Source organism: Magnolia sinica, chromosome 2, assembly GCF_029962835.1.
Source record: "Magnolia sinica isolate HGM2019 chromosome 2, MsV1, whole genome shotgun sequence".
NCBI lineage: Eukaryota > Viridiplantae > Streptophyta > Magnoliopsida > Magnoliales > Magnoliaceae > Magnolia > Magnolia sinica.
In genome coordinates this window covers 73,394,409-73,404,666 of record NC_080574.1, presented here as the reverse complement: position 1 = coordinate 73,404,666, position 10,258 = coordinate 73,394,409, and the positions used below count along the sequence as shown (strand labels likewise).

The 10,258-nt window shown below is 37.4% G+C and overlaps 1 protein-coding gene across 1 annotated transcript in view; it reads right to left on the bottom strand.

Moving 5' to 3' along the window:
- Nucleotides 1–5,841: 5,841 nt before the first annotated feature.
- The window catches only part of LOC131237195 (rac-like GTP-binding protein 5), a 28,430-nt gene continuing 24,013 nt past the window's right edge, over nt 5,842–10,258 (bottom strand). Inside the window, exons 5-7 of the mRNA XM_058234864.1 lie at nt 6,760–6,824; nt 6,578–6,643; nt 5,842–6,183 (exon numbers count right to left, since the gene is read on the bottom strand). Of these exons, the coding sequence (XP_058090847.1) occupies nt 6,082–6,183; nt 6,578–6,643; nt 6,760–6,824 (233 nt within the window). The 3' untranslated portion in view covers nt 5,842–6,081. The remainder of the gene's footprint in view (nt 6,184–6,577; nt 6,644–6,759; nt 6,825–10,258) is intronic.

The window sequence follows — 10,258 nt, the reverse complement described above, 5'->3', positions numbered from 1 at the left end:
ACTTCAATTTGCATAAAGTTGGCCTATGTGCGACCGCACAATAAAATGAAAAGAAGAGCGTAATGAACAAAGATGGACAAAAGGACTGATTTTTGTGTTGACTACCTAGGTCAAACAGAAGATGAGTTGCGCAATTGTGCAATATGAAGATGATGTGCGACCGCACAACAATGTTGAGTTGCACGGTCTCAGTTCTTCATATGTGTGAAGGCCTATAAATACCCCCTCCCCCTCTCATTTGATTCATTCACAAGTGGGGAGTTCCAAGGAGGTCAGAGAAAGTCCAGAGATTCTTCGAGAGCCCCTTCAAGTATCCCATGGTGCGATATGGGAGGAGCAAGGGAGAAGAAGGAGATGTAATAAGCAGGGAGGAGACCTGTTGCACGGCCGCGCAACAAGGACTGTTTGTGTGACCATGCAACAGACATGCTTGCATGTCGACTTCGAATGCTCAACACTATTTTACCATGAGATTAAGAATTTTTTGCGAGCTGGTCTTTTGCACTTATATTCTAAGCATATTAGTGCGAAAGAAGGGGTTCCGAACCTGCGCAACTCCTCTGTCATGCGACGGACGCTTCGCAAGCCAAAATGCTGCTAGAATCGCTATTGAACTATTTTCATGTCTTTTATTAAATTGACGAAATATATTTTGTTTTGGAATCAAGGGAAACAGGAGCGATGTAGTACGAATTCAGAATTAATAAATGACTGATGATGATTGTTCTTCTATTCTCCTTTGTGATTATTGAATGTAAATATTCCGATCTGCGATACTTTGTTTCTTGTCGAAACAATAATGGAAAAAACGGGAGTAGAAATGCAAGTAAAAAAGGGGAGTAGAAATGCAACCAAAAATCCCATTAACCCACTTTTCGAGGAAATTTAGAGCTTGAAGCACCTCAAAAAGGAAGTTCCAGTTTACAAAGTCAAAGGCCTTCCTAAAGTCAATTTTGAGGCATATTCTTGAGGGGGGTGGTTTCCAAGTCTAGATGAATCCCACGTAGAAGATCATGGCTGAGGAGGATATTGTTTGAAATATTTCTATCCGGGATAAAAAGAGATTAAGCGTGATTAATGATATGGGGCATCACAACTTTCTTCCGATTAACCATAATCTGGGAGATAATCTTATATATCTCATTTGTAAGCCAGATGAGTCTTAAATCATTAGGGGAAGAGACATTTTTAAGTTTTAAGTATTAAAGCAATAAAATTGGTATTTAATTGCTTTAATCATTTGAAGGTTTAGAAGAAGCTGAAGATTACTTCGCAAGCATCTTTCCTAATGATAGGCCAACATACTTTATAAAAATGAGCATTAAAGCCATTTAGGCCTGGATCTTTATTTGGACAGGCATTTCAAATTACATTTTCAATCTCAGCAACGGTGATAGGTGCATAGAGAGCTTCTCCCTATTCCTAGAAAAGCCTAAATTGATACTTGTCCATTACACTCAAATCAACTTGATAACCATGAAACTCAATGGAGATAAGAATATTCTTGAAATGGTCAAATAGGGAATCATTTAGTTCCATGCGATTAGTACTGGCTATGCCATTTCTATCCTTTAATTCCCAAATCTTCGAGGAGGCTTGCCTAGTCTTGAATAAGAAGTAAAAAAGTTTAGAATTGGCATCTCCAAGGTTAAGGCTAGCTAACTTGGCTTTTGTCTAAACATGGACATTTCCAGATTTGAAGGTGCTTGAGTTCAGCCTTTCCCTCTCTTTATTTTTGAAATATTGGCACTTGAATGGTAAATTGGATAATTGTTTAAATTTGATCCAATTTCACTTTGGCATCCTAAATTTTGGATGATAACTTCAGTTGTAACTTTGTCATTCTCCAAGTATAGATTAGACATTTTTAAAAAATAATAATAATAATTTGGTAACCACAAACATCGGATACCCAAACAAGGCTTTGCCCAAGCATTAGCAACAGTTTCAAAGAAGCCATCCAATTTGCTCCAATGATTAGAAAAGCAAAATGACAATTTAGAAGAAGAAAAGCCCATGCCAAGTTCAAGGAGAATAGGAGCATGATCTGATAGATCAGGCCGAAGAGAGACTGCTTTATAGTTATCAAAAGATGCAAGAAAAGCAAAATTAGTGAGGGGCCTATCTAACTAGCACTCAAGGGAAATGACAATTTAGAAGAAGAAAAGCCCGTGACAAGTTCAAGGAGAATAGGAGCATGATATGAGAGACCAGGCCGAAGATAGGCTGCTTTATAGTTATCAAAAGTTGCAAGAAAAGCATAATTAGTAAGGACCCTATCTAACTGGCACTCCATTCTTTTTTAGCAAAAGCTCGAATTAGCCTAAGTGTTACCTAAAGTAATGAGGTAAGCGAGACTAGCTATGGAGAGGCAATCTTTGAATTCTTCAATATGTTTGAGATTAAACCTGATATAGTTAAAGTCGCCTGCCAGGATCTAGGGATGAGATAATCCTAAGCTAGGCTTATTGATATCTTCCCAAGGGATCTTCTTAGGGTGGCATCGTTAGGTCCATAAACCCCAGTAAAAGAAAGAGGATGAGGAAACTTGGTAGATCTAATTAAGAAATGAATAAGCTAATTAGATTTGGTTAGAACAGAGAAAGAAGGGAAACAGTGCCAACCTAAAACAATCTTGCAATTAGAAACATGGAAAGCATCTGAAGTAAAGCTCAAAGAGGATGGTAAAAGACTATTGCAAGTTCAATATGAGTTTGATTTACTAATGTGGGTTTCTACAATATAAATAAAGGAAAGATCAAATTGAGGCATTGAATCTTTAATTTCCTTTTGCCTCTAACATTCCAGACAAGAACCTTCATTGGACATGAGTTGAATGGCTTTCCTTATTGGACTAATGAGCCCTAGAAGGCGATTTGAGAAAGCCTACGAGACAAGGAGGGAACTCCATGGAGGTTTTGACAACCATGTCTGTCAAGGCATTGATGACGAGTTCATCAATATCCATGTTACCATATAAATCAGATAAAACTCTTAAATTTGTTGGAACTAGCAATTAGATTAGTTGGCATTGAAGTGTTTTTTTATGGAGGCGAAGACATTACTCCTTTTTACCTTGGAATCGCTGTGGACCTGACCACTATTGTCAGTGTTCATCGGCACAGGGTTTCGTGAAGAAGTAGGTTCAACCGTATTTTGAAAAAAAAAAAAAAAAAATTAATCCAAACTTTTCTGGTTAGGCGTAGATGGAATATTGAATTCCATATTTATCACGGAGTTGAGATTGGCTTCCCATCCTATCGTGTGTGATTGTAGGACTTCCGCCCCTTGGTTAGGGGTTTGTGATTGAGAGTGGTACTTACTCGTCAGGGATTTAGGAACGGTCAAGGCCTCCACACGTATTCCACTTGGACGTGTGCTGGATCTGGGCTTAGGTTCAGAATTACAGGCCGGGCTTCGACAAAGATCGACCCAGACCTAAGATTTATAGCCCTTTGTGCAAGGTAGGTTTATCTAGCAAGAGAGTCAAGTTACTCCTTTTGAAGCAAGTGAGGACCAATGCCTAAAAACTAGGAGATGGACGGGACTTGCTGCTGGCTATCATTGAAATTATCAATATTTAAATTAAATAGGTAGAGAATGAAATTCAAGCACGTTTTTCATTGTCATAAAATATGATATCTTACCCATAAAATAGTCCATTAAAAAGTTATACCACTTTTGATTTTTTGGGAAGAAAAAGCCGTCAGGTCAGCACTTTGTGTCCCGATTAGTATTTAAGCCGCCATTGTCATAAAATACGCTTGAAAATTTTTATGACAATACTCGGCACTATTCCTGCGAACGTAACATTGTGCACAACCCTTCATTTTTCGATGTGGCCCACCATGATGTGCACGCGAGATCCACTCCGATAATTAGATGTGTAATATAATGCTAAGCATAGAACAAAATTAAAAATAAAAAAATAAAAAATCAAGCTGATCTATGATTCGATTGGGACATGTCTACCCTTCTGGATTACTGTGAATCCACATTCCAACCAGTAGATGCCACACCAAATGTTTATACCTAAGGTTCAAAAGGCTATATATATACATGATTCAAGTGGGCCATATAAAGGGAAACAATTTAGACAGTGAGCTTTCTATGTACACTTTCAATAGTTTGGTCCACCAGAACCAACCATGGATGGGACCTGAGTCCAACATGGGGTAACTCACCTTATGGTTATGGTCATCACACACTGCATTTAATGCAACAGTGCTGATGCAGGCAAGGCATATCCAAATCTCAGGTGGACCACACCACAGGAAAACAATGTTGATTAGTCCGCCATTTATTACTTCCCAGGGCCCACTGTAATGTTAGTTTTGCATCCAACCTGTTGATAAGGTTACACAGACACAGATATCGGTTTTCAACGTTAAGCATTCAATCCCCACTGTTTCTTGTGGTGTGATCCACCTGAGAATTGTATCTCCCTTGTTTTTGAGCTCATGCCTTAAAATGAGCTGGCAAAATTGATGGACAGCGTGGATAAAACACATAAATCATGGTGGGGCCCACAGTGCTTTGTTTGACACCAACGATCCAGCTGCCCTACTGGTATGTGAGTGTGAGCGTGGGAATGTTGAACATTCGTAAACAAATATTGATTAATCGATTGAATAGTATCAGTCGATTCAGTTAGAATTCAGAAAGGGCCAGCAGCCAGCAGATGCAGTAGCAAATTCATTACCAGTGATGAATGAATCGACCCACGGTTTAATCACCAATTGAAACACAGTGTGGCAGCGCCTATTTTTTATATATAACTTTTAGCTAATAGTAAAAAAGCGAAGACAAGTGTTGGCCGGGATGCTGTCTATATTGCCTACCTATGCATGCCCCTATTTGTTTATTGGAGTGGGAAGTGCTCCCGCTACACCTCTGTAAGGTAACCTGAGTTTACGCTAACGGTTTAGATTGTCCAACAAGACCCATGCCCCTCAAGTTGAGAGCATTGGGCCAGTCCACTGCATGCTTAGATCAAAGTCTCTTGACATGTACAGTTGAATATATAGCGCTACCTTCCTTTAGATAGATGGTTGCAACCCATTGGGGGTTTCATTTCAAATTAATGCCCCCACCAAACAAGATGCCCAGATATTGAAGGCTAAATTCTAAATTTGTTCTGCCTTGTCTAGATTTTTTTTTTAATCCTAGTCATGCTGCCCAGATAGAGATGTTTTATTCTAGGAAATGGTTCATCGGTTCGGTCTCTCACTAATTTTCCAAATCGCCAATTTGGATGCAACCCTTCTAATGAGAATGGAATACTAGGCGCTTACATATCTTGCAGCAGCTGGGTAGGTGGCCCTCTATGCAGAATCTTAAAAAAATGAGTGTCACCAATATAAAAGGACTGTTATCATCAAATCCCACTTCTTAGAAATGGCTACTCCCTACAGCACAAATTAGGGAATTGATACCACGTCCCTTGACAGCCATCACCACGTATCTGGCCTCCCAACTGATGAGTGGCTCCACCTCCCTTCCCTGACCAATAGATACATGGAAGCCACATCCCTCGAGACTACAACTAAGCCTTGAGAGTAAAAATGACAAGATGAGTCTAAACTTTTAATCACCAACACCGAATTGGGGATGATCTGGGTTAAGGACTGCAAGTGCAGATGGGCCGGATCATGGCCATAATCAGGTCACGGTGAAGATAATCCAGCATGCTCGTGCAACATTTCTGCACTTGTTTATACATACAAGCACAAACAAGTGTCGCAACATAAAGAAACCTTCACGGGTTTTTTTCTTCTTTTTTTCTCTTTTTTAGAACAAAAGATGCAGAATATGAAATAACCATGTCCAACAGCAGGGAAAGAGTTTCAAATGGGATCCTTCTCACATCTGGGAATGAGAATAATCTTTATCCAAAAAAGGTGTACATTAACATGTAACACAAGCCGATTACAGATTGCCACAAGGTACTGAGAAAGCAGAACAAATCACCTGATGTTTTCAGAGCTCTAAAATACTGTCAGTTGACTATACACCAAGGCCTGCTTCCTCAAAAGAGAGACTACACACGGATGGCTGGTGGTCATCTTTCCTATTATCTGATCACAAAATGGAACAGCTCTTCTGTGCCTTTCTCTTCTTCTTCTTTTGCTTTGGTGGCTGGAGCACCACCTTAATTGCCGCATCGAAAACTGCCTTGACATTCTATGTAAACAGGAAAGTTTAACAAAAGGGCCCCATCAATAACAAGGGGGTGCAATGAGTGATGAAATACACAATGTTTGGTCAAGCATTTGATTAGTGCCTAAGAAATTGCATGGTGGATGGGAGACATTTCAAAAATTCATACATCGGATGATACTAGTAAATGTGGACCATTGGTTGCAATTGGTACACTTGTTTGATTGAATATGATAATCCAATGCAGGAGATGTCACGCCCTGCCATCCCACAATGAGGACCACCAGATCAATGTATTAATTACCTAGTAGTTAGGCCCCACCATGTACCATTGATGGATTGAACAATCACATTCTTCAACAAGCATCATAAAATACCTTGTGAAGCAAGTAAGCAACAACACGAGGAGAGAGCATACCTGCTGTGTTTTTGAACTGCATTCGATGTAGGCAGGTGAACCAATCAGCTTCTTCAGCTCGTCTCCCTTGAACGTAAATAGAACCATGGCTAAAAGGTCATCCCATGTACTAGGAAATAAAACCAACCAAGAAGGTATTTTGATTGCAAGTGGAAGCTGATATTAATTGTAAAACAGCCTACCTGAGCTGTAGTGATGGGAACTGCACCAGGATGATCAACAAAGAACTGCTTATCATCCCGAAGATCTGCAAACAAAGAAAGTGAAACTACACGAGTCATAAAAATAAATGAAATGAAGGATAAAAATACGAGCTTCAATATAAAACTGATAATGAGATGATTATCTGTGCCAAAAAAGAAAAATTAAAAAAAAAAACCCTCCAAGGTTGCATATTAGAACATTTGATTCTTACCTCTTGTCATTCAAGGTCAGATCCATGCACTCAAAAGAATACATAGTGGCAGAAATCTTACATAACCAACCATAGAAACCAAAATCTGGAAACAGAAAGAGACACCTTATACTAATTGCCTTCGTGTCTTCACTTTACCTTTTCATGTGCAATTTTTCTCCTTTTCACACACACAAACATACACACCCACAAAGGCAAGTTCAAATTTTGGATTCTCCCTATCCAAATGTGTCCTTAAAGTTAAGTGAAGGGATAACTCAGAGGATCCCCATAAACCCAATGGTTGAAAATAGCAGAAAAGATAATTCTAATTGGCAACTTGCTGTCCATTGCCTTAATGGATAGTTCCTTTCCTTTTTCTTTTTCTTTTTTTTTCTTCCTTTTCTTCATTAAAAATTCCATCGAAAAAGAGAAAAAGATATGGTATTAATACAGGATGACAACATTTTTACAGAAAAGCAATATAAAGGGCCAAGGTGCAGCGCCTGGACACAGCTTTTCATCATCTTAGGCAAGGGCCCTTCTTGCAAAGAGACAAATATAACCCCTTTTTCTTTTTAAATCAAATAATCAGAATGCTGTTGTTCATGTAAATAGTTGAAACTGTTATCATAATGGAAAATATGACAGCTACAATTAAAGTTTCTCATAAGTTGGTTATGAATGGCTCTTGACCAACTCAACGAAACACACTGCCTAACATACACTCCCAGATGCATCTCAGGGACTTGGCAGTACATGGTTCTTCATAAATTCAATGCCACAAACTCAACTAGTAACAGATCTTTCCTAATAAATAGAGAGAGAGAGAGAGAGAGAGAGAGAGAGAGAGACCAAAAATAGTATCCCTAGCGTTTTTTTCTTGGTTATCTGTCAATTGTTTTGGCTTTTTGCCTTTGGTTGGTAATTATATCCTTGCTTACCTTCTGACGGAAAAAATAATATTAAAAAAAAAAAAAAAAAAAACCAGAGAGAGAACAAAAAGTAGCAAGAAGTAATCAATTCACATACTGCAATCTAACTCAATAAATGATTCAATTTGTTAGCCAAAACGGTCTAATGAGAGGATTAGAGAAATCTTATTGATGTGCTTTCTCAAAAATGAAAAAAATGAGCCACCTCAATATGCTGCACATATTACCCAGTCTAATCTGACTGTAAAGCAGCGCTTTAAATAGTGTATAGCGTGTACCATTGCGTTCGCCCTTGTGTAGTGTAAGCCACACACAAGTTGATTTTTAATTAAGGTTGCGCTTCATTGCACCAAATATCAATAAATTTCATGATATTTTGCACCAAATTAGACTGATTAATACTGAAATTTCATGAAATTTGGTGCAACCAAACATAGCCTTAAATAATATGAAAAAAGGGGAGAAGATTAAGATAAAGAAATAAAATTGGAACTTAATATATACTGTTACTTATATTATTTTACTAAAATCATTTAAAAGATTAACTAAAAATTTTAAATAAATATATATATATATATAACAAATCGTCGAAAATATTAATTGATTATATAATGTTTTAGTGAAAAATAACTTGTAATGTAAGTTATGCAGCGTATAGTGTAGGCTATGCAGTGTATAGTGTATGATAATTAGTGTAGCTTAGGCTACACATGACTTAAGCTAATTTTCATGAGCATGAAGGCTAAGCTACACTACGTAGCGTGAGCTATTTTTAAAAAATGCTGTAAAGCAAATCACTTCCCTTTAAGCTATTTTTCACGAGCATGAAGGTTAACCTACACTACATAGCGAAAGCTCCCCCTTCTCTGATGAATGACCAAGATTTAATTAAGGCTGTTTTTGGATGAAGGCATGAATTGAACTGCATACATTCAGCTTAATCAAGAGGAAGAGGGGGAGAAAAAGAAAAAGAAAAAAAAAAAAAAAAAGAACGATGATGCTTCCTATTGGTCATAATGGGGGAGAAGCACCAGTCAAAAAATAAAACAAAAATAATAATGGGGGAGAAGCCCTCAAATTGCAGTTGTGTTTCTCTCAAGTCCAACTTGAGAGTAATTGCAATTTGAATCCAGAGACGGTGTGAATACTAAAGAAAGAAATTACGATCTGGTTATTTACACTTCATTAGACTAACAATTGCAATTCAATACAATAATGCATGATGCTAAAAGAAAAGTACATTAAACCAAAAGACATCCAAATTTCAAATTTAACGATGAAGCGAGAGAGAGAGAGAGAGAGAGAGAGAGAGGGTGTATATTGGACATCATAACATGAATGCAACAATACAAGTGCCTAAACAAGAACTGAAATGATTATTACAAACCATAGGCTGTGTTAGCTCAAAAGAAACTGCTCGGTCCATTGAAAACATTAGTAGGCCCTTACTATTTTTCATATTTACTGAGACATGTCAAAAGAAGAACAAGCAGCAGTGAAAATACAAAAGAGACAAACTCCTCAAAAGGACAGATATGACCTCGAGAATGGTTTAAACAATTTGTGCAATTTATGGATGTCTAATCCCAATGCAGGCCCACAACCCACCGCAGGGTTCAACATGTGCTGATTTTGGACTATTTATTTATAGATTTGGGGCCTAAATATCAATATTTGCAACTTACTATTTTTTATTTAAAGATGTGATTGAAGATATGGGGGGTGGTGATTGGAGATGTAGAGGCTAATTTGAAGATGTGATTGAAGATTTGGAAGATTATTTCTTAGATTTGCTTTTACTATTATTAGGCTTTTACCATCTTAGGAAAATTATATTGATTTGAAATCGATTATATGATTGATTTGAAATCAATCTGATGAAGACACCAATGACTAAATCCTTCAATTACTAAAATGTAACAAAGAACCCGGAATTGAAGTTAAATTCCAAAATGATGGAGAAATTCCCAGAGTCACAAGGAAAAGTTGACATCTAAAGTGATCAATGCATTACTGTTGAACCTACACTTGAATTCAACGTGAAACCAATGTTTTAAATATTGACAATATCGATCGATATATCCCACGATATATCTTATATCCCACCTGTGCGATACGAAATGCACACAGGTAGTGCCGGTATATCCCACATGTTTGATCCGAGGAGCATTTTCAATTTCATGTCCCTTCTTTTGTTGAAATTATGTTAAATCAGTGTCAAATGATTACAAATCCATTTGTTATTCATGTTTTACATTTTTTATTTTTTTATTTTATAAAAAAAAAAAATTTAATAAAAAAAAAAAAACCCATAAAGTTGGAGCTTTGATTTCGATATCCATTGGTTCCTCG